Genomic DNA, 24134 nt, shown 5'->3' on the forward strand with positions numbered 1-24134 from the left:
ATTGAATATAGTTCACTGTGCTCTACAGTAGAACCTTGTTGTTTATCTATCCTGTATATTGCAGTTTGCTGATCTCAAACTCCCAATTTATTCCTCCCTCCCCTCCCACCCCCACTGGTAACAACAATGGAGGAGCTGTTCCCCTGCTATGGTTGGGGAAGTAGATTTGTGCTATACAAGAGGTGGACCCTGGCAGCCCTGGGAGTGAACTGCTCTGATCTCTCTTCAGGAGAGAACCTGCTGTAAGAGGTGTAGTCGGCTGAGAGCCTGCAGCAGCCACAGCTTCAGGCTCCACCACAGCGTTCATGCTGGGGCCATGCTCTTCCTGGGTTGCTCCCAGCCAGTGACAGAGCACCGAGGGGGTACTAGAGCCAGGCCATGACTACACAATTCAGATCTCCTTTAATGAGAATCTTTGCTCTGGAGCTCAGTGTTGGCCTAACCAAGAGTTTCTCAGCACTCTGCTATGGCCTAAAGATCTTTCTACCATATTCTTCTCCCTCCCATCCCTCCCTTCACAGGTCTCAGATCAGCATTATGGCCCGAGGAGCTTCCCTCTTACTCCTGGTCCCTCTCCTTGTCTTTCACAGGCTTCCCCCCCAATAAATGTCTTGTCCTCCTGCTTCTGTCTTGGCATCTGCTTCCTGGAGAATTCAAACTGGCATAATGAGTTTAGGTTAGTTGGTTAATCTTTTCTCCATCTTAAAAAGTTTCTATAGCTTTTAAAGGTAAAATGGGGGTATAATTAGAAATTATTAATTCATTAATAAGCTTGGTTATGAAGTCTTTATTGCTCAGAAATCATGGAAGTCACAAGCCAAAACCAGTTACTAGTTTCCAAAGGAAATACCTCTCATAAAGCCTGAAAACAAAATTTAAATAAAAACTTAAACCAAGAACATGTTAACTGTCCTTATTCTAGCTAAAGCCCTGGGCTGGTACGTGCTGCGTGAGTTTTGTTTTACAAAACCAAAGTGCATTGTAAATGCTCCTTGTATAAATAATTTGTGCTTTAAGTGATATTAACCAATCTCTGTTTTTATTTCTCTATCACATGTTGACATGATATTTCATTAAAGGTGGTATTTTAAATGACAGTCGGATACCCTTTCATTTTGGTGATAAGATTTTTTATGTGGCTCCTAAGGGTGTCACCAAAGAAAGTCAATTAGGAAAAGGTCAATTTTGTGTTTATTAGACAGTAACCACAACATTCTGAATGCAAAATTAATGTGTAGACTATATTTGTGCACTTTTTAGCAAATGTATGGTATTGAAAAACAATCCACTCTACTCAGAAGCAGTTCTTTTTCACCAAAGGAAAACGTGTTGGCAACTGCTCCGTTTCCATGGATTTATGATTCTAATAGGTCCTGAAAATAAAACCCAGTCTTTGCCAAAATCTCACTTATGCTTTATATCAATAACATGCCCTTTATCCCTGCTTATGCGTTTGTGAAACAGAGAAACAACACCAATTAGTTAAAAACCCGTTAGTTAGAACTCTAAAGAACTGATTTGGAGGGAGGAGAGATGTGTGGGAGCTGACACCTAACACTTTATTTTTATGAAAAAGAGAAAGATTACACAAAATCATAATGAATTGGAAAAAAAGTGAAGATTTTTCAGAATACATTTGAAAGTGTATAGTTCAAATTTAAACCATTTTCAATATCTAATGATAAATTACTGCAGGTGACTGCAAGCAACAAGGGAGATAGTTATGTCCAAGACATTCTACTTACAGAAACAAGTGTGTTACACCTTTAATTCTCTAATTCTGATGACTGCAAAAGGGGGGACCAGAAGGTTACAGGGTTTAATCCTCAGTTAACTGGAAAATAAAATCAACAACTTGAACTCTATGCCTTAAACAAGGAACTCTTAATTTTAGCTGCCCCTTAGCATGATCTAGAGGAACTTAACCAAATTCTCAATGTCCAGGTCCCATTTCAGACTAATTAAATCAGAATTAGTGGCGTTTTTTAAAACTCCACAGGTGATTTTGATGTGTGGCCAAATTGAGATCCACCATGTCGGATACTACAATTATTTTATGTTTTAGTTTACTACAGTTAAGCTTTAAATGAAATTAAATAACAAATTAAATCTCTACTGCTGGATGAAAGCATATTCGCTAAGTGACCTTTAATTTTACTAGAGTACTGGAAAAAGAATGAAATCCAAATGCCTGACTAACATTGTGTCTGATGGTCTTCCCATCCTGGGGGTGGCCAAGTGACCCAGTTCTAGGCATTGAAATAGAAGGAGAACCCTGCCAGTTCTTTCTCTTTCCCTCTCTGTCTCTCCCCCTGTCTCTTGCTATGAATCACTCAACATTTACTATTAGCTGATAAAATAATTTTGAGATACACAGCAACCCCAAAAGATAAGTGCTCTTACTCCCATTTTACATATGCAGAAATTGTGGCCCATACAAATTAACTATCTTGTCTACGGTCACACAGACCTTGGATCCTAAGCCAGATACATCTGATTCCTATACCAATGCTCTAAATTACGTTACTATAAACCTCTTGGATATGTACAAATCTAGTTGTTCTGATTAAACTGCATGCTATATCATTTAGGAAGAGCAATTTATGCTTTCAGGAATACATAAAATGCTCAACATTTAGATCATTAGATATTTGAAGAATCAATTGGCTTAACTTAGTTAACTCTAAAATTATAAACTCTTAGTTGTTTTGCAAAACCACGGAATACTTCCAACACTCCAAACGAATAAAACACTCAAGTCCACTTTTGGACAGCACAGCGACATGGATGAGTCTGAGAAGGTATGTGGTGCTGCTATCTGTGGCATTGAAAATATAAATATATCCCCTCCAAGGTCCGTGAGGTAGGGTATATTTGTGAAGGGTTTTTTTTTTTTTTTTTGGCTAGCACATATCATACTATTTGCCTAAGAGACACTGCTGCTGGTCCTCCTGCAATTCTTGTTCTGTATTCTCTCCTCTTGGGCCTTTACTAGAGAATAACTGAATTAGAGAAAGCAGTCCAGAGGCAGCCATGTTGAGTTTGGAGTCAGACTCACTGGATCAAAACTCCTGAATGTTTCTCTTCTCCATAACATGAGGGCAAAAGATCTATTCAACTGTTCTTATGAGACTTAAATGAGTTTCATCCAAACATACTTACAATACTTAAAGCAGACAGGAAGTCTTTATCAGACGTCTGTGTGCTGAGTAGTGGATAGGTGCCTGGGAAGTAATGATGGCTCCTCCTCTCAGGAAGCATAGTCTAGTGTGTTACCAGCCTCAAACCTAATTCCTTAAGAGGCAGGAAACTCTGATCTGGAAGACAGTAAAATCTGATGCTCGAAACCCGTGGGATCAAGTCCCATTTCTCAACTTCCAGGTGGCCCTACAAAAGATATGTCAGTGTTCCAACCCCCAGAACCTATGAAAGTGATCTTACTTCAGAAAAGGATCTTGGCAGTTCTAATTTAGTAAGGTTCTCCAAATGAGATCGCCCTTGATTATCCTGATGGGACCTAAATCCAATGACAAGTTTCTTTATAACACACAGAAGAGGGAAAGACACAGAAGAGGAAGTCATGTGAAGACAGAGGCAGAGACTGGAGTTATGCGGCCCAAACCAAAGAACGCCTGGAACCACTAAAATTTTGAAGGGGGCAAAGAATTCTCCCCTTAAGCCTTCAGAAGGTGCACAACTTTACCAAAAGCGTGACTTCCGACTTCCAGACTCCAGAACTGTTAAAAAATAAATTCCGTTGTTTGACCCGATCAAGTTTGTGGTGTGTTTCATCTGTAAAATGGGGATAACATCCTAATTACAGTCTCATTTCCTTAAATGGACACTTCGATAATTTCCGCCTGGAGGAATGCGCAGATATTTACAACCGCAAACATATCTTAAGCACTTGTCCTGATCAATCACTTTCCATGTATGACTTAGCCATCTCTATTTTACTGATGAGGGAACCAAAGCGCAGAGAAATTCAGTAATTTGCCAAATTTGCCACACAGCTAACAAGCGGAAAAAATCAGGATTACAATTCAAGCCCACTCCCGAGGTATCCCTTTAAAGCCCCACGCTAGACTGCCAGTAAGGATGCAAATGAACACACTCTAGCAGCGTTAACTATTTCAAACTCAGTTCCGGCTACAGAACAGCCACGCCAACCAAGTCTCCGCTTCCATACTTGGTCAGCCCTCGCGAGAAGCCTCTCGCCGGAAGCGACGGGGTTAATGACGTCACTTTCAGGGGCCGCTATCACGTCCTCGCCCCACGGATGCTTTCAAGGGCCAAAACCCGCTGTGGCGCAGCCCTCGCGCCTCTGGATGAGGTATGAATAGAAGCGGACCAATAGAAATGCCGAATTTCCGTTTTTCCAGCTAAGCCCCACCCCTTAACCCCAGTTCCGGGGCAGAAGAAGGGAAAACGAGGCTAGGGGGCGGGGCAAGGAGAGGAAGCGGAAGCCGAGGCGCGGAACCGAGTCCCGCGCCTGTTTGGGCCACACGTGTGAGGTGAGTGCCGCCGGCTCTGTGGCTGCTCCCGGGAGGGCTTCGCCCCCTGCGTGGCCCTGGAGTGGGAAGGTCTCTTGGCTGGAGGTGTTCACACCTGTCACCTGCCGCGCAGTCTTCTGTGGCCTTTTCTACTCTGGGGGTTTGGGAGTTAATGGGAGCCTGGCGACAAAGGCAGGTTTTCAGCTCCTTTCCCTATCACGCTGACTTGAGAGTGCTGGGTTAGCTTGAGCTACCTTCAGCCGCTAAAATCCTGGCCGGTGCTAGTCGCTTTCAACCTTTCTGTCTTGTGTTTGACAAACATCCACTCTGCGCCTGTTCGGTGCTGGGTGCCCAGTTTACCACCTGAATATACAGCTGCAAGTTGTAAGCCCTGAGAAGAAAACGAGCTGGGTGCTGAGGTGGAGATGAGTCTGAAGGAGTGATTCTTAAACTGAGGACTAGAGCGTGGCGAGAGGCAACCCTGCAATCTGGAAGCCCAGGGAAAACCAGTTTCAGCAGAGGCAGTAACTTGAGCTGAATCCCTGAGGTGGCAGCTGTAGAAGGGGGACCAATGTAGTTGAATTAGAAATTCAGCGATACAAGGTACAGGGGTAGGGTGGGACGAGGCAGGGCTTTGAAGGCCACAGTGGGAGTTTAGGTTTACTCTACGATAGAAAAATACTCCCATTTGTTAGAACACACTGAAAACTTATAAGCAAGGGAGAAACACAGTAGGTCCTTGTCCGTTTTAGAAAATGTATAATAGTTTGGATTATTATTGGTTATATAGTTGGAGATTATTGATGATAGTTTGAATTAGGGTGGTGGTAGTGGAGATCGAAGTTGGTGGGTTACAGGTATTTTTAAAGGAGACTCAAGAAAATTTACTGAAGGACTGAATGTAGCAGACGAGGGAGAGGAAAGTTAAGTCTCAGGTTTCTTCCTTGAGCAGTGGAATGGATGATGTGCCACACCTGAAATGGGGAAGAATGGGGAAGGGAGAAATAGATGAGGATGTTATTGTTTTGAATGAGGATTGTACTGTTTTGGGGTGATTTGCAGTGGAAAGTTAAAGAAAGAACTATGTTTTGGATCTCTTAAGTGTTAAGGTGTCTGGTAGACAAGTAAATGGAGATTTCAGGTAAGCAGATAGATACACAAGTCTGGAGCCCAAGGAGACACTCCTAAGGGAAAAATCGTTTGGAGCCCAGCATAGAAAGTCATGGAACTGGACAAGATCACCTGGGGAGAAGTGTGGAGAGAGGGGAGAACACTTGAGGAATGCCAGCATTTAGAGGTTGGGTATTGAATGTTCACTACTTTAAAAGTACAATGCTGAGTCTGCTGAGAGGAGTGAGAAAAGATCATAGGTCCCTCTACCGATGGGAAATCTTGCCATTTTCCTTCACAAGGCAGAATTGGGCTCTCAGCTCTGTGACTCTCTAAACAGTTTATATATACTCAAGTTATAGTGCTTAATTATGTTGTGTTTTAATTTTCTGCTTGCTTGTCTCCTCTGTTAAACCACAATTTGGTTTTTTCCTATATGTTTTTAAAAACCCATTAGGTTTCTAGCACATAGTTTATAGGTATTCACATCTCAAGTCCAAGGTGTTATAAGACGGCCATCAAAATATGCCATGGGGATAAGGAGAATCATTTGGGAGAAGAGGAAGTTGTATGGAGGAGGAATGGTAAGAAATTGTCAGTTAGTCTGGGTTTGAAGGATGCCTAGGATTTATATAAATGGAGAATGACTTTTAAGTTTGGTTCCCGAAAGAGAATAGTGAGGGAGTAAGGATGATTTAAGTGTGGTATTTGTGATGTGTGTAATTTTTGAATGGCTGTGAATGCCAGACTGAGTTTGAAATATTTCCTGTAGGCAGTGGGAAACTTTTGAAAGTGCTGGAGCAGAGAAATGGCTTGAAACAGATGTGTCAGTGGAACGTTAATGTGGCAGCAGGGAGTAGATCATAGCTAAATGAGTCTAATGGCAGAAAACAATCTGAGAAAGAGATGAAGAGCCTAAGTGGGGTAATAGAGGGAAGGGGAAAAGAGTAAACAGTTTCAAGACACTGGAATGTGGTGGTTGGATGTGATAGTACAGGGTCCCCAAGAGTGCATTTTGCTAAGTGAAAGAAGCAAGACCCAAAAGGCTGTGTAATGTCTCGTTCCATTTATATGATATTTTTGAAAAGGCACAAAACTAGAGGGTGGAAAAACAGCAGTCACTGCCAAGAGAGGGTGATTACAAAAGGGTCTCCACAGGGGACTTTTAGGAGTTGTGGAACAGTTCTCTAAGATGTTGTGGTGGAGGATGCATGATTCTGCATTTGTCAAAATTAACACTGTCCGCCACAAACAATGGACTGGAATGTGCAGATGAAAGAAACCTCAGCTGACATATCTGGAAATGTAATGCAGACTGGGACAAAATGAATCTAACTGGTACAAATGTATAAAATAACCTTGCTGAAGGAGAGGAGGGAAACCGGTTGACCTGGGTAACTGGAAAACTGTGTCTTGAATGGATACTGGGAGGGAAAAGAAAAAAAGAACTGTCAGTAAACACAGCATTTAAGTTGGTAAATTTGTTTCTCATGGAGGTACAGGTTAGCAATTCTGAAACTACTTTACATGTCTTCTAGGACTGACCAATGCAGAAATAAATCATAGATCCTGGGAGGCAGGTTTCTCACTGTCGAAGTTACAAATAAGCAAGGGAGGAAGACTGGAATGAACCCTGTGCCTCATGATTAGAGTTGAAGACATTAGTACAAACTTGCTTAATAGTTAGACACGAAATTCAGGTTTGTGTGTACACAGAGGTTAGTTACATACGTACATTACCCAGCCCTGTCTGGTGAAAAGTTGTAGAAGTAGTGACATCCCAGTGACAAGCACACCTAGCTCTTACATCTCAGCAAGAGGAGCCAGGGTTCCTTCAAGAAATGGCTGATTTTAGGGCTTATGCAGGGAAAGTAAAAGGTAAACTTGGAATAAGTGCCAAGAATTAAGGACTTGCTGAAAAGAAAAAAGGATGGACCATGTCAAAAGGACACAGAAGCAACCTGAGAGATTTCAAGGCTAAAACAGTTTGAGCAACAAAGTAAAATTACTCGTAGTCTATAACCCAAGTAATAAAGTATCTGTGAGGCCATACTGATGTAAATAAATGATTAAAGACATGAGAAGGAATGTATTTAATACAGGAGAAGGAATAAACTTTCCCTACAGAAGGATTGAAAATGATAAAGGAGATGTAACGGAGGGAAATAGAAAATCACCATTGAAACACCGTGGTAATTGCTGCAGGCAAGACCCACTGGAGAATGCTGAAGTCAGTGGGGGACCAGGGTATTTGCATGATCTCAAAATATATCATCCAAAATATTTATTAATTGCTGTGGGGATTTTCGTATATTGATTCAAACAAATTCTTTAATACTCCCCAGTCTAGGAAGTGGAGCGTAATTCCCCTCCCCTTCAGTTTGGACTGAATTTAGTGACTTCCTTCTAATAAATAGAGTATGGGAAGGGTAGCCTAGTAACTTTGCAGTGGAGAAACCTGGCAAACACTGCTTTCACCAAGTAATCAAGGTTAATATCACTGGTCCTGTTGATACGATGCTCCCAACATGACATGATGAGAAGGGCCCCCGCCTCTATAGTATTCTTCCCCCAAATCTGTAATGCCAGTCAAATCATGAGAAGATGTCAGACAAACCCCAGGTGCAGGATGTTCTACAGAGTGCTGATCTCCATGAAACTGCCTCAGTCATGAGAAACAAAGACTGAGAAACTGCCACAGGTTGTTAGGAACTAAGACGACTTGATGATTAAATGCAGTGTATCCTGGAACAGAAACAGGACATTAGTGGAAACATTGGCAAAGTTCAAATTCAGTAGTGTCATACTAGTGTTACTTCTCAGTTTTGGTAAATGCACCATAACCAGATTTTAACATTAGAGGAAGCTGTGGGGTATACTGGAATTTCCTGTTACCTTACCCAAGTCTTCTCTAAAACAAATTATATCAAAACAAACAGTTAAATAGACAGAGAAAATGTATCAGTGAATGAATTTAGGGAAACTACCTGCACAGAAGAGCTGAGGGATGCAGATGTGGTTATGAAGGCCATAGCCAAGTGGTAAAGTGACCCTGCAGTCGCTAATGTCCTAAGGAGACGGAGCAGTTCAGGGGCCATCCATTTTCCAGAATCGTAGTGAAGCCTAGACTAAGAGCTGCTTTTTCCATAGTGTTCTTTGGATCCCTGCTGGTCCCTTGAGATGCTCCAGGAAAAACTGGTTCAACCATGGTTGGAAAACCCCTGCATGCTTTAGCTTGTGCTTGGTGATAAATGGCTTAAAACAGCAGATTAAAAGAGTGCCCCCCCCCCTTTTTTTACAAAGAATAAGCTTCATTCATTATTTTCATTTAACTCACTATTTCCCAAATATGGTTCACTCTGGAACTGTTCTTTTCTCATTTACCTATTTAGCTTGAGAAATTTGTTGCTCTTCAGTGGTAAATTCTTGTGTAGGAATACCTGGAATTGTCTAGGGGTCCCTAGCATCTTACTACAGAGGGTCAAATTCAGAAATTTAGAAATGAGTTGAATATGCAACTTTGGAAGGTACAGAATAGACAAATGAAGCATAGTAACTTTTGCTCGGGATACAGTCTGCTGATTTCAGGAGCCTTGGGTAGCCGAAGACGTATCTGTTGTTGCCCTGTGCTTGGTGGGGTCTGTGCACCAAGAAGTAACCTGTTAGGCAGATTAATTAAAAGGAAGTATGAAATATTTCAACGATCTTATTTTGGAGGTCATTGAGAATTACTTTCTTGCCTCTTAGAAAATTAGCAAATTAAACATTTGAAGCTAGTTTTCTGTTTTGGCTACCTTGGGTTACATAGGAAACTTTTAGATAATCTTTCATTAAATTTGAGTATGTGATGAGTGCAATGTGTTGCTTGTTCCTGGCTTTTTAGGGTAGAGACCAAGAAATCAAATGGTAATCCTGTCAGTTTGTCCTCAGAGTCTTCCACACAGGCTGTAGGAAATGCAAACACTGACAGTTGTATGGTGCTTAGTGTAAATAGTAGTCTATTTTAGCCATTACTGTTGCTAAAATGTTGCCTCCAAAACATCACACACTAGCCAAGATGTGTCTGTGTGTGTGTTCTTAGTTTCTGTATTGATTCCGTGTTTATTTTCAGTTTTACAATCTTAGAAGCAGTGATTGCATAGTTCCTGGTCTCCTGGTGCCTGTGATGTACGCTGATGATTTGTCCTGCATTTGTGATCTCAAGGAGTGCATGTAGCAGTGACTACTTAATAACTTATTAGATGAGAGCAGTTCAGTGATCCTCTTTGGATTTTGTCTTTGTTTTACAGAGTTGCTATGATGGAAGTCAGAGGGAAAAAAAATTTCACAGGAAAAGGTACAAAGACATCACAAGAGAAAAACAGACTTCATAAAAACAATGGTAAGACAGCCAAAGCATGCTTCCCATGTGGTTGTTTTGGCCCTTGGAGGGAGGGTTCGGGATGAGGGGGCTTGTAGCAGAACAGCCAGGATAAATGGTGGGTGAGACCCCTTTCTCAGCTCGCGGTGCTGTTACCTCATGTTAGCCACACTAATTCATCACATTTTATTTTAACAGTTGATAAATTGTGGCTAATTAACACACCTACTTGTAAACCAAATACTCTATCTCTAGGATTTCTCATTGTGATGTCTTTATTATTCCATCAGGTGTCAGTATTGCAAAATAGAAAAGTCAGCAATTGTGTAAATAACTAGTTTCCTAAACAGTCTTTGGTTTGTTTTTGTTTTTGTTTTTGTTTTTGTTTTCTTAGGGCATAGCTCTTGGAGTTTTCATCTCCTTTGTTAGGTACTTAATTTACAAGCTTTGTTAACCAAAGATTTTTATCAGATAAAATTTTTTCAAAGCCTATAAAGAAGTTTCCAAAACTAGAAATTTTGAAAAATAAACATTTTAAATTTGTCTATATGATATACTTTCTAAATTTTAAATGTTAATTTTATTCTTAGGCTGCTGTTACATTACTGAACCGTGAATACACATGCACATATATACAAGACCTACAAAGACATAGAAATAATATCTTGACCACATGCCTATAACAGAAATATGGCTGACAACAGTTATCTCTAAAATTATGGGTAGTTTATATTATGTATTTCTCTACTTTGTAGGTTTTCTATAATGAACCTGTATTATAATTTTATGATCAAAGAAAATTTTTAAATTTTGTTTTGATTTTTTTTTTAAGTCCCCTTCTGCTCTATATTTGAGATTAAGACAAAGTAGGTTTCACTGAAGAGTGTGTAATTTTCTGTAGCATATACAACCCAATGGATAAAAAATCTAGGCCCAGGGTCATTGAACTGATAATTATTTTTTATTGTCACTAGATTCTGGTTCTTCGAAGACATTCCCCAAAAAAGTTGTTAAGGAAGGTGGACCTAAAATCACAGCTAAGAACTTCGAGAAAAATGCCACAAAACCTGGGAAAAAAGGTGTGAAGCAGTTCAAGAATAAGCAGCAAGGGGATAAAGTACCAAAGAACAAATTCCAGCAGGCGCGTAAGTTCAACAAGAAGAGAAAATTCCAGCCAGACAGTAAAAATGGTAAGGAGTAATCCTCTTAGCGTAGTTTCCGCAGAAGCCCTGCCTGCCTGAGCTGCTGCCTGAACCTTTGTCCACGGGGACCCCAGAAGTCCGTTAGGGACCTCCCATTCTTGTTCCTCGACAGGCAGTATTTGGAGTGGAGGTGCTTGTGGCACGGTAGATAGGGTTAAAGAAGCGACAGAAGGCATCTTCTCTGGCCAAAATTGTTCTCTGGTGCTGAGAATTCCTTACTTCCTAGGCCCTTGCTAAATTACCCTAGCTGTGGAGTTGGGCCAAGTTGTGATGCTTTATACGTTGGAACCACAATAAAACATTCCTTTCTGTAGGCTTAAATTAATGAACTCGTTTATTCAATAAATAAATGCTTGAATTTTCTATGCGCTGTCCTCAGAGATGGCAATAAAAATTCTTAGCCAGTAAAGGTGCGAGCCCCAGCTAACCAGCATGGAAGCTGGCCCTAAATAACCGCTGTGTCCCAGGTGAGTACCCACCTTGCTAGGGATGCCCCGGTAAACGAGAAGCGTGCGGCCTGCCGTATGTAGCCTAATATAGTCAGCCCGGTGGATGGCTCAGGCCCGGGGAGCAGTTCCAGGAAAGGTGTAGTATACGTGTGATGGGTTTGGCTTGAATTGGCTCAGGATAGGGTGCTAAGTGATCAGCAGTGTTGGCAAGGCTCTTATTTGTCTATTGAAACAAACTACTCGTCTCTTCTTTAGGATGCTCAGGGGGTCATTTCTAACCCAGAGGCTTGCTGTCTGTTGTAGAGCCTGCCCTTGCTGTGCGTTGTCCTGCGCTGCACTCAGACAAGCAGTTTCCAGGTCCCCTGTGCTGACGTACACACACCTGCTCTGCAGCATTCTGAGAATTTCTCTGCTGTCTTTCATCCTCTTTTCCTCCCACATAGTGTATCCCTAACCCTGCTCCTGCCAACTGAGACCGCTGCCAGGGGGCCATGTTAGTCCAGTCCTTCAGCCCTGGTCCCTGCTCTCCACGCTGCCTAGGGCCGCTCCCTGGAGGGACAGGAGCCTGAAGACAGGGACGCAGGGAGAGAGGAAAGAGGGAAGCGTTTCATTATTTCTCATTAGGCCTGTAGGATTCTTTCGTGCTCCAGCCCCCATCTCTCCTCCCTTTCTCTTTCTGCTTCTCTTTCCTAGCTTCCCTAGTAGATCCTAAATCTTCCTTTCCAGCCTTGAGTTCTTGACACCTGCATTTTTAAACACACACATTCTTATCCTAATGTGGTATAGCCCTGCTTCCGTTTGCTGCAGCAGACCAGTTCCTGGCATCTCAAAATGGAACTCTGATTTTATTTTCTTATACTTTTATACCAGCAACTGAGGGGGATTGGTTACTAGACATCCCCAGAGTTGTTTATATCTACTGCAGCCTAGCATGGCCTGTGTCAGGGGTGCCCATATGTCTGTGGAATTAAGTGAGCTCTGGATCAGTTACTATCCTATGCTGTATAGTACCTGATGCCCTGGTATTAATGGTAAATATGCCCTTTGTTGCCTGTAATTCTCCATTACCAGGCTGGGAATAGATGAGTAAGCAGTAAGGGGAGTAATTAAATACATGGTAGTATATAGTATGCTGTTAAAAATTGGTTTCTTGGAAGGATGCTTGCAACTTAACAATGTTTAAAGACACTAAGATTCTGAATTTTTAAAGAAAATTAATATAAAGCATGCATAGGGAAGAAGGCAAGAAGAAAATGTTAATCCTTAGGTTTGAGGATTGTAGGAGAATTTTGTTTTTTACATTTTCCAAGCGTTTTATAAAGAGTGTAGTTTCTAATTAGAAAGGGAAGTATTTAGGAATAACTAATTCTCCTAAGAGTTCTTTGCACGGTCCTCATGTGAATAATGCCCATTTTATTAAGTTGTTGTTTTGCCTCATTGGGCTTTTTTATTCAGTTGATAAGTTACTCAGATGGTGAAGACAAAAAATAACAAATACCCAACATTTACGGCATGACCGTAACTGGAGAGAACTTAGGGGTTTTGATTGTGCACTGTCCTGGGTAAGCAGAGACTGAAGTTTCCGGGTCATCTCAGGGCTTGAATCATGGCTCTGCCACTTAGGAGTTGTGACCTTGGACAAGTACTTAACTGCTTGATGCCTCTGATTCCCCAACATAGAAAGGGATAATAAAAGTACCCACCTCACAGGGCTGTTAGAAGAATTAAATTGCTAAATGCGTAACAGCACTCAGAATAGTGAATTTTTGAATATTGTTTTTCCTGTTGTAATTTGGACTAATTTTTGTCTTCATTGAAAACTGATTATACCTAAAGTCTGATGATTTTAATGGTCTAAAGTAAAATTTTATTTTACAGTTGAAAAAAGATGCTTAAAAATTTTTTAATTGCTTTTACAACCCTTTTAGTTTCCTTTTTTTGTTTTCTTAATAGGTACCCTGTTAAGAATCAATAAATAGGTGTTGAATGAATGAACAGTTGGTGTCAACCAAATTTAAACTGTGTAAACTGCTCAGAAAATGAAATAAAGTATAAGCTGATGGGGAGTGATGTTTTTCTCCTGGTTTCCACAATAAGTATTCATCTTGATTAGTGATTTCTGTATGCACCGCATTTGTACTTGTTTATGGCACTGAGAATGTTAAATGTAATTGAAAATAATTTCTGTAATGACTAGAATCAGCAGCCAAGAAGCCCAAATGGGATGAATTCAAAAAGAAGAAGAAAGAGCTGAAACAGAGCAGGCAACTCAGTGATAAAACCAACTATGACATTGTGGTTCGGGCAAAGCAGATCTGGGAGATCCTAAGAAGGTAATGCTACCTAATGGCATCTTTATTAGGCCCTTTGAGGTGGTGGAGGAGTAACAGTGTCCCTTGTAAGTAGTGTGATGTCCTAAAATAAATGATGTAGCACTTGGGTTATTTAGGGAGTACTCAGACACTCCAGTAGAGGCATCGGTGTTCGGATGTCTGCCCATGGCAGAAATGTGTGGGATCATTAGGATGGTTGGGTCTGTTTATGAAAATGTATGAGAGTTAAAATGGGTTTGACATCCTTCCTGAACAATTTCTGAGAAAATGAAGGACAATTTCTTAGCCGCTTGGTTTTGAAATAGTTGAGTATTTGGTGTCTTGGACTTGTTTTATTATTTTCTTTACTTTTGAAGTTCTGGCTGTCAAGATTTAGATTGATACATAAAATTATACCTTGTGAGATGAGTTTCAGCCTTTGAGAAAATTACTTTTCTCTGGCTGCTCTGAAATAGTAATTTTAGTGTCAGAGGTTTGCTGCCTTCGAGGTGAAAATCATACCGAAGTAGGTGGACATACATAGGCTGGTATGGTGTTTAGTTTGGGGTACTTAAAATAATGTCTTTACTTAGGCTGTGTTTTCTACCTCTTCTCATTTATAGAAAAGACTGTGACAAAGAAAAAAGAGTGAAGTTGATGAGTGATTTGCAGAAGTTGATTCAAGGGAAAATTAAAACTGTAAGTAGATGCAGTTTTAACAGTTGAAACTGACTCACTCTCAGTAAAGGGTAGTTGACCATTCATGACAGGTGAAATTGGTTTTGTTCTTAATGTATTTGGGCTCAAATTTCAAATACCTTTTATAATACTGACTAAAAAAATTAATAGTGAGGGAGAGGCCTTATTGCTGGGAAATTGTAAAAAGACTGTGAAGTATTTGGCTGTTCATTTTTAAATAGTTTGCTTAAAGTAAGTCAGTGTTCTTTTAGAGTTGTCTTTAGGGATTTATTAGTTCAGCAGTATTTGTTGGAGTGTCTTGTGTGAACTCTACACTTTTGTACGTTCCAAATTGCTGGCTATTTTGTGTATGTGATATGAACGAGTGATTACTTTCTTTTCTTCCCTGCTTTTATAAGCATCATGCAAAGATGTTTAATAGATTTGGGAGTTCTAAAGTGATTTTCATTGTTGCTGTTTAGTCCTGTTTTATAGTAAACTTCTGTTGACTCTTGTATATTTGGATAAATACTTAGTGATACTCACTTTTAGCCAACAGACTCACTATCTTTGGAGACCCTGGAGGGCAGTCTTTGCCAAACCATGTACATGGGTCTAACCAGATGTTGTGTTGTAGTTTGAAGGACTGTCTTAAAATAGCAAGCTCCCAGCTGCTGCTTACTTACAAAGCCAGCAAGATCATTTTAGGATAGAACTCCTCATCTCTAGCAGTAGTCTGTTATCCTCAGTTTCTAAATAATTTGTGCTCAGGATCCTTCCCCAGTTACTGTTTGGTTATTAGTGCATTCCCACAGACTTGGGACTGAGTCTGGTATTCACATCCTCACTCTGCTCTTTAGAATACATGTGCCTTTGGACAATAACAGCCTGTTTATTGATTATTTGCTGTGTGCTGGGAATTATGCTAACCTGTGCATATTTTGTGTCCTTTAACTTAAGTCATCATCCCTATTTGACATTTGATACATCTGGACTCAGAGAAGTTAAGTTTCGTCCCCAGGGTCACAAGAGTAGCAAGTTATTTAACTTCTCATAAATTTTATTTTCTCATCTATAAAGCGCCAATAACAACAACCCTCTTTTAAAGTTGCTTTGAGGTCTCAATGAGAGAAATATACTTAAAGCACATATGTTACATAGTAGGTAATCAATATATGCACAAAACAGCCTTTTTTAAAAAAATTATTTTAAAAATTTTATCAAAAATGTTTATGCAAGTCTCCCATAAGGAAATTCTGAAATCCATGATTTTGGGTGAAGATATACCTTCACTTTCTGTTTTTTTAGAATTTAAAAATTTGAAGACAGCAACAAATAATAAACACTATTAAAGTAGACTCTTAACATAGCATATAAAAATAATTGTGTATGACTTATTACTTGTGGTTATCATTTTAGAAAACTGATCAGCAGGTCCTTCAGCGAGGATCTGATCTGTCCAATAGCTGTGAAGGGAATTAGATTGGAAAGTCAGATTTGAAATAAAACTGAATATATGTTCAGGGATTATTATGAAAACGTAAGAATTGAAGTGGTTAGCTCATAATGTGGTTGCCCCTGAGTGTCTAGATGTAATTATTTATGTAGTGGGACTTTGGCTGCCAATGCCAAACATTCTTACACCATTTATATCTTTAAAAAAAAGAGATTGAAAAAGGAGGAAAAAAAGAAACCATCAGGGAGACCCTGCAGCCTTGTTAGAGGATGTTTCTGTAGCGATAATTGTCATGTACAAAAAACAACACTAACAATAAAGTGACAAATCAGTATTATTGAGAAAAAAATCATAGAATAATAGAATTGTTGAATTGGAAAAGTCGTCTTTTAGGGAAAGTAACTTTCAGAGAAATGAGAAATACAGTGTGTATAATCACTGGGTAGGTTTGGTTTGGCTTTAATTATGACGATAGAATCTTGCAAGATAGTTAGACCCATCCCTGTTTCAGTGCCATTATGGTAGGTGGTCAAGCCAAAGAATGCCATTCTGTACAATTAAAACAAGAATTTCTTCTCTGAAGTAACCTAGGTTTGATTAGCCATGAAGCTCCTACTTTTTTTCCTAACAGGGAATTCTAAAAGAGGCAGTAGCACAGCATAAATAAGATGACAAAAAAGTACGTCTTCAGGGAAAATTAATCTAAAGACACCAACTGTTTTCCTGCAGATTGCCTTTGCACATGATTCAACTCGAGTGATCCAGTGTTACATTCAGTATGGCAATGAAGAGCAGAGAAAACAGGCTTTTGAAGAACTGCGAGGTATTCTACATTGAAGATAATTGTGTAACCATTTGTGAAAACTAGCTTGTTTCCTCTTGAAATAACCAAGACTGTCCTGGGACAGAATTCTCTTGAGAGGAAGCCGTGTGACTTCTGCCAGACCAGTTCTGTTTTTATTTGTTCTTTGCCTGGAACAAACAGGAGTTAACTTGTTTGTGGTCCCAGGATTGTGTGTTTATGTGGTTCTGTCCTTGATTCTGGAGGACTGAAGTGAGGTTATCTAATCATTGTAATGTGTTTTGTTTTTCAGGTGATTTGGTAGAATTGAGTAAAGCTAAATATTCCAGAAATATTGTTAAGAAATTTCTCATGTATGGGTGAGTTGTTTTATTTATAAAATATGTTTTTACTAGTTTTTTAAAGGTGTGGATAGCAATTGTGTAGAATTATTGGCTGCTTGATTGTTTTAGGATGGAATAGAAATACTTGTGATTAAGTCTTTTAAGAATCCTAGAATATATTCTATTCATATTTTCCTGCATCTTTGACTTTTACCTTCCCCTTTTCTCCTTCTACCCTACTTCTTTCATGCTGAACAATTTAATCACGGGTGCTGTCATTTACTGAGTGCTTCCTGTGTGCTAGTTCCAGTTCTCAGTGCATCTGAACTCATTTATCCTCCCATCAGCCTTATGCTTTCTGTTTTACAACTGAAGACACTGAGGTGCAGGGAAGTCCAGTAACCTGCCTAGGGTCTCTCATCTGGGAAGCAGCTAGCTTTCAAACCTAGGCAGGCTGGCCCCTGAGTCACTTAGAAAGCTTGAGGTAGAAACACAGGGCAACTTGATGTTCCTTCTCATAGCATGTCTCTAGGTTAGACGCCCCATGCACACAATGATGAGGTGGTCTTAAGAGAAGTAAGTTATGTTTTGTTGCCTCCCAACTTTCTCCTTCTATCATGATCTTTTCCCACGGTTACGTTGGGTTCAGGAGTAAAGCACAGATCGCGGAGATAATGAGAAGTTTTAAAGGCCACGTGAGGAAGCTGCTGCGGCACGCGGAAGCGTCAGCCATCGTGGAGTACGCCTACAATGACAAAGCCATCTTGGAGCAGAGGAACATGCTGACAGAAGAGCTCTATGGGAACACGTTTCAGCTCTACAAGGTGATGTTGCAGGGCGTTCTTCCCAGAGTGCTTACTTCTTCTGTGTGCTGTTGTTTTCACAATGTATTTTCACTTTGGTTGGTCCTTTAAGAGACTCTCATACCCTTTATTCTCTGGGATTAGTTTAGTCTCTGGTGTAATGAGCAGGTGATCGTACAATTCCTCCTCCCAGAGCACCGTCTTTAAATCCCCTGTAAGTTAAACTGCTCTTGCTTCTACTTCCCGAGTACTCTGTGTAATGCTTCAGTACGTCTGTTTCTACAGTCAGATAGACCAAGGAAGAAGATTCTTAATAGTCAGTGAAGCTTTGTCAACACTCCCTGACCAGCTCTGGTTGAATCAAGCTCCCTGTCACTACCTTCTCCTGTGTTTCTCCACGTTGTATCCAGGGAGGAACCGGAGTAGGGAGACCCAACAACCTTGGATTTAGTACCAGGCCAGTAATGGGACCGGGACAGTTAAAGCATCTCTTTCAGTCCTTAAGACACAAATACACACATTTGTCTCAAGAGTGATGGATTAATTCATGGGTTGCCTCTTCTAATCAGATTCAGCTCCTAGGTGGAACTTAGTGCTCTGTTTCTTTTGTACCAGTCAGTATAAGAATATCCAGCTCATTACAGAACAAACACATAGTGGCAAGAATTTGTTAACTGACTGCTTGATCTTGTGATTAGGTACGTGCTAGATGCTTGGCAGGTATGTACTGGCTGGTTGAGTTGGTTTGTTACTCAGCTTTGCTCTGTGGGTACATTGATGGGTGTACAGACAGGATGAGATAATCAGGAATTTCTCCGTGAGGGTATCTGCTGCCGGGCTCTTGTTACGTAAATATGGGAGATCTGAAAATTATTTTAAGTTTATGTAAAATGACTCATTTTCTTTGTTCTGAAGTTGAAGAAACTTGATTAAATTTAGAAGGGTTTGATTTTTCCTTTGCAGTCAGCAGATCACCCAACTCTGGACAGAGTATTAGAGGTACAGCCAGAAAAACTAGAGCTTATCATGGATGAAATGAAACAGATTCTAACGCCCATGGCCCAAAAGTAAGAAAGCTGTTTTTGTTTTGTCTTAACAAATGGCATTCACAGGAAGAAAGTTTTATATAGCCTTTGCTATAGAAAAGGTGGATGGTTTCCCAGTTACAGTCAGTTATTTAAATCGGATTGTGGGACATAAAAGCCCCTGCGCATGGTTGTCTTAGCATCTGTGCCACAGTGGAGTGGTTTGGGCATGGCCTCTGGAACCAGACTTCCTGGTGTGAATCCTCAATTATTAACTATGTGACCTTGAGCAACTTAACCTCTCTGTGCCTCTGTTTCCATATCTATAAAATTGGGATAATAATAGTACATATTTCATAGAGTTTTATGAGGATTAAATGGGTTAATACTTCCAGAATGCTCAGAACAGTGCTTTACCATTAAAAACAACATGTTTTGCCATCTGTTTGGGTACTCCGTGTGTACTTGAAGTCTTTGGTGCCTCTACTGTACCCCTGAATTCACCAAGTGTCACACCAGGAGGCATGGATCAGTTAGGCATTGTGGCAGTTGGTGCCACTAGACTCATCTATTCAGGTTTTAACTGCTAAAATTATTTTGTGAAACTAACCCACATAAAGAAGGCTTGTCAAAAAGAAAATAGCTATTAAAAAAATAGTCCAAATGTGGATTTCTCTTTACATGTCCAGTATTAGGTAAAAGAATATGGGTGTCCTTATTTAAGAAAGTCAAGTGTGTTTTGAATAATTTCATGTTTGACAATTAGATACTAGATGACACTAAATATTCTTAAGAGTCCAGGTTTTTTTTATTTTAAGTCTTAGTATTGCTAAAGATACAGTCTATCATATGCCAGATTACACTCACTAAAACCATTTCACTTGTTTTGATTATTTCAGGACAACCAAGGTTACCTACCTCTGTATTATTGCAGTGCCAGATCTGATGTATTTTCTTTTCTTTTCTTCTGTTTTCAGGGAAGCTGTGATTAAGCACTCACTAGTGCATAAAGTATTCTTGGACTTTTTTACCTATGCACCCCCAAAGCTAAGATCAGTAAGTTCTTGGTTTTAGTTTTTAAACTGGAACATGGAGGGAGAGCTGTGTAAAAAAGTGAAATACTGCTTTGATGTATATTGGCTTTTGAAAATTTTAAAGAATTGTTTTCTTATTTGGGAATGATAATACACTAAATTTCCTTTGAACATGTCTGCTAATTCCATTGAGCTTTTTTGCCAGAAGACACTAGAATTGACCATAGTTTTATCAATTTCATTGAATTGTTATACTTTAATTGTAATCCAGAGAGTATCCTCTAGCTTAACCTAACCAGAAAATTAACTAACTAACACATTGGAGGAATATTCAGCATTCAGAGAGTTTGAAATTCACCTGTGTTGATACCAAAAAAATTTATGTTGACTTTAAGAGGTTAGGGGAGGATACTAGGTAAAACTAAATGGACCATGAAAAACTGCACCTTATATGAGAGTGAAGGTAAATTGCACTGCCCTTCAAGACAGTGATGGGACTGCAGATGAGAATTCATTTAGCCCTCTGATACTTGCTTGCCTCATCATTACTGTGAACTCATTGTCCATTTGTTCTCATTCTGATAATAAGTAATAACCAAATAATAAGACTCACTTTTTAAAAAAATGTACCAGGTTAAACATTCATAGGAATTTTGACCCTCTCAAAACTGACATGCAAAACAGTTTTCCAAGAGCAGGCACCTACCTAAGCATGCTGCTGCTTCCCTTTGGGGGGTTTCCCATTCCTGCACAGCATAGATCTCAAAGTTCTAGATTTACTGAGGCAGGAGTTTATTCTCAGAACTGAGAAAAATGATCAGTTGAATATGTTCAGTAGTGGAAAGACTTTATCTTGTTAGTATTGAATGTGTTTTAGTAATTGCAAAAAATCATTGGGAACTTAGTGTGAATATAAAGTAATCAGACAAATCTTTCTGGCCCTGGGGCTTTTTCAAAAGGAGACTTAAAACACCTTTGGAGATAAGGGAAGCATAATTAGAATATATATATAACTCTCCAGTTGGATAACTTTGAAGAGATTCGTAAGTTTAGGTATGTAAGCTGAAAGCTGCATTCTTGAGATTCATCCTTGCAGAGGATTATAAGATAGTTAAGGGTGAAATTGCTCATTCCTTATTGATAAAAATGGGATCTACCTTTCTCCCTCCTGGCAGGAGACTTTGTAATAAATTAATGATTGGATTTTTACTAAAAGTTCTTTGGTAAGTGAAGGCCTAGGCTCAGTGTTACTACAGAGATTAGTTCTTAGAGAAATGTTAAGTGTCTTTATTGTGAATTACTAATACGATTTCCAGAGGTAATCCAGTGATAAACTAAAAAAGAAAATCTTTTTTTGGCCAGAAATTAGTGTTTTGGTTTTCTTTTTTTTTTTAAACATTTTTTATTGATTTATAATCATTTTACAATGTTGTGTCAAGTGTTTTTGTTTTCTCTTCATCATATATTTGACTCTTTTATGGAAGAACATTTTATTTATTTCATCTGGCTTTTCTGTTAAAACTCCCTTCCTTCTCCAGCCAACTCTTAGATTTTTTTTTTTGAAAAATTTAGAATCTACTATACGCATACACTTGACCCCTGAACAGTATGGGAGTTGGGGGTGCCAACACTCCCATCCACCACCAGTCAAAAATCCACGTATAATCAGCCCTCCCATCGGCATTTCCGATTGTGGATTTACCCAGCCGCAGATCGTGTAGTGTTGTCATACGTGCTTACTGAAAAAAATCCACGTATAAGTGGACCCATGTGGCTCAAACCACATTTGAGGGTCCACCCTACATAGTTTTTTGAATAGTCATTGGTAAAACTCAGGTATTTTAATAGAAATTGCCTGTCAGCAGTATTTGCTGCTTTTAATGGAAAAGAATGTTTCCAGAAAGAAGTTGCGTGTTTACATGCCTATCTACAGAAGTTAAAAATTAAAATATTTACTACGTGTGCTTTCTTCCTTTCATTCTCTGTACATAACTGCTCCTTAGTAGACAGATTTTGAAAAGGCAGAAAGAGTAAACCAAAGCGCTGACTGCATTTATTCCGCAGGAAATGATTGAAGCCATCCGAGAAGCGGTGGTGTACCTGGCGCACACGCACGATGGCGCCAGAGTGGCCATGCACTGCCTGTGGCACGGCACGCCCAAGGTAAGCGTGCCACTCAGGGCTTGGCTTGCCTTTTCTCCGACTTCCAGTCTCCTTTGGTTTTTGCGCTGTTCTGCATTAAAGCATTACCTTTGCAAAGTTGTGCCTCAGGAACTCACTGAAATCGGCTCCACTTTGGACCGTGTGATTCTTCTCTACTGGGGTCTTCCTTAAAAAGTTTGAAAACCTTGAGCTGTCATTGTACGGGCAGGGCTCTGTCATACAAGTGAGCACAGCGTTTCTGTTAGGCTTAAGTGTCTAGAAGTTGTGGTACCTGTCAGGCTCTTTGATTCCTTATTTACTGATCTTGTTGCCCAGGAGGGAGAGGAAGGGGAAGATACTGAACAGCCACAGGTGTGCTCCTGTGGGTCTTCAGTACTTTGAGGGAAAAGGTAAACATGTGTATTAATTACAGACGTTTAACAGAAATGATCCTCTTTTCCTTGACCAGTATAATTCTGCCTTTGAAAGACAGTTGTACTTGGTCTACTTTTTAGATTAATGCAAATTTAATTTACCTTCAACAATGTATTGAAGGCCATCTGTGTGCTAGACTTGTATGCATTTGAAGTCAGTTCAGACCTTGGAAGAGGGGAGCTCAGTTCTTATTCTAAGAGGAGCTTGTTTCACTAGGTTTGCCTGGCAACTAATAATTTTTATGGTTCCATGTTTATGTCTCAATGGGTTGTCACATGTGGGTCTAAGATTAGAATAACTCTGAGCGGGTTTCTTACAGTATATTGCTTTTTTTTTTTTTTTTGTTCTGGCTGAATAACTATTTTCACTAATGAAAATTACGCAACTCTGATGAAAGTTTAATGTTATATATAATTTTTAACTATGAAATACTGTGTAATCTCTAACTAAATTTATAAGTTCATTGAGACATTTTTCTTTTTTAAGGACAGGAAAGTGATTGTGAAAACAATGAAGACTTATGTTGAAAAAGTGGCTAATGTAAGTATAGTAAGACTGCATATTTCTTTTAATTATTTTTCATGGTAAAAAGAATCTATTATAGAAAATTTGAAAAATTGAGAAGAAAATCCAAGAAGAAAATTACGTTACATCCTGTTTCTACACATGTGCATGTATTTTATATATTATTAAATTTACACAAAATGAAATTTCTCCTCTTTTCATTTATATTGTACTGTGACAATTTTCCATTTTTATTAGATATTTTTTGAAGACCTGATATTTAGTCTGTAGGTAAATTACACTTCAGAAAGTTGTTACCAGTTTTCATTACCACCAAAAACATAACGGAAAGTGAAATTTGTCTCTTTTTTCTTAGATTAAATTTGTAGTATGGTCTAAGAAAATTCTTGTAAAGTTTCATAGTTCTTTGGAATCTTTTGGAGATTCTATAACAGCTTTCCTGATGAAATTAGATGATACAAAAAGTGTTTTTTCTGAGGGATTAATAGCCTCAAAAAATAATATTTCTATGTATTGAAATACTAAATAGTAACTTTTCCCTGTGAAAAATCCAGTAAGAACTACTGCTGTCGAGTGAATCCTTGATATAGTAAATGCTGATTCAAACTCAGATAAATCGGTGCTATGTGACTGTATACATACCTGTTGTCTTCTGTAGGGTTGGAGACGAGGAAGGGAGTTAGTATAAAACCATGAAGAAGGCAGCTAACTTGGGTATAACAAATGAAATAAGAGATTCTCTAGTGAGTTGTTTTCAGAGTATAAAAAAATGCTATGACCTATAATTCATCTCTATGTAAGTCTTTTTATATACAATCTTAATTTGAGTATTCTGTTAGAATGAGTACAAATAGAATGTTAATAGAAAGTTCTAAAAGGTATTAATAGTAAAAGATATTCTTCAGTAATAAAGTTAGATGTTTTCATTTTACAGTTTGGTTACATCAGCAATATTTTTGGAGGGAACCTAATCCCAGCCAGGCGT

General features: G+C 39.3%; 1 protein-coding gene and 1 long non-coding RNA gene across 6 annotated transcripts in view; one reads left to right on the forward strand and one right to left on the reverse strand.

Moving 5' to 3' along the window:
* Positions 1 to 4435: 4435 nt before the first annotated feature.
* Positions 4436 to 24134, forward strand: part of PUM3 (pumilio RNA binding family member 3) — a 41030-nt gene continuing 21331 nt past the window's right edge. For 2 of the 5 annotated variants that reach the window (XR_012071979.1, XM_072959501.1), the window contains exons 1-12: positions 4565 to 4685; positions 9893 to 9984; positions 10938 to 11153; positions 13812 to 13947; positions 14550 to 14625; positions 16790 to 16883; positions 17155 to 17221; positions 17835 to 18009; positions 18952 to 19055; positions 19991 to 20069; positions 22112 to 22210; positions 23111 to 23164. Coding sequence is in view for 3 of the 5 variants with exons in the window: in XM_072959501.1 (XP_072815602.1) it covers positions 4666 to 4685; positions 9893 to 9984; positions 10938 to 11153; positions 13812 to 13947; positions 14550 to 14625; positions 16790 to 16883; positions 17155 to 17221; positions 17835 to 18009; positions 18952 to 19055; positions 19991 to 20069; positions 22112 to 22210; positions 23111 to 23164 (1212 nt within the window). In the remaining 2 variants the exon portion in view is untranslated. Of the gene's footprint in view, positions 4515 to 4559; positions 4686 to 6154; positions 6188 to 9892; positions 9985 to 10937; positions 11154 to 13811; positions 13948 to 14549; positions 14626 to 16789; positions 16884 to 17154; positions 17222 to 17834; positions 18010 to 18951; positions 19056 to 19990; positions 20070 to 22111; positions 22211 to 23110; positions 23165 to 24134 lie in introns of those variants that run through there. The other 3 variants (XM_072959502.1, XR_012071980.1, XM_031676928.2) reach the window with 3 other exon arrangements.
* On the reverse strand, positions 8297 to 24127 carry LOC140696038 (uncharacterized). The gene is made up of 3 exons (XR_012071981.1): positions 23792 to 24127; positions 22298 to 22422; positions 8297 to 8348 (listed from the first exon to the last, which is right to left on the reverse strand). It is a non-coding gene; the product is annotated as an uncharacterized lncRNA (long non-coding RNA).

Source organism: Vicugna pacos, chromosome 4, assembly GCF_048564905.1.
Source record: "Vicugna pacos chromosome 4, VicPac4, whole genome shotgun sequence".
Taxonomy (NCBI): Eukaryota; Metazoa; Chordata; class Mammalia; order Artiodactyla; family Camelidae; genus Vicugna; species Vicugna pacos.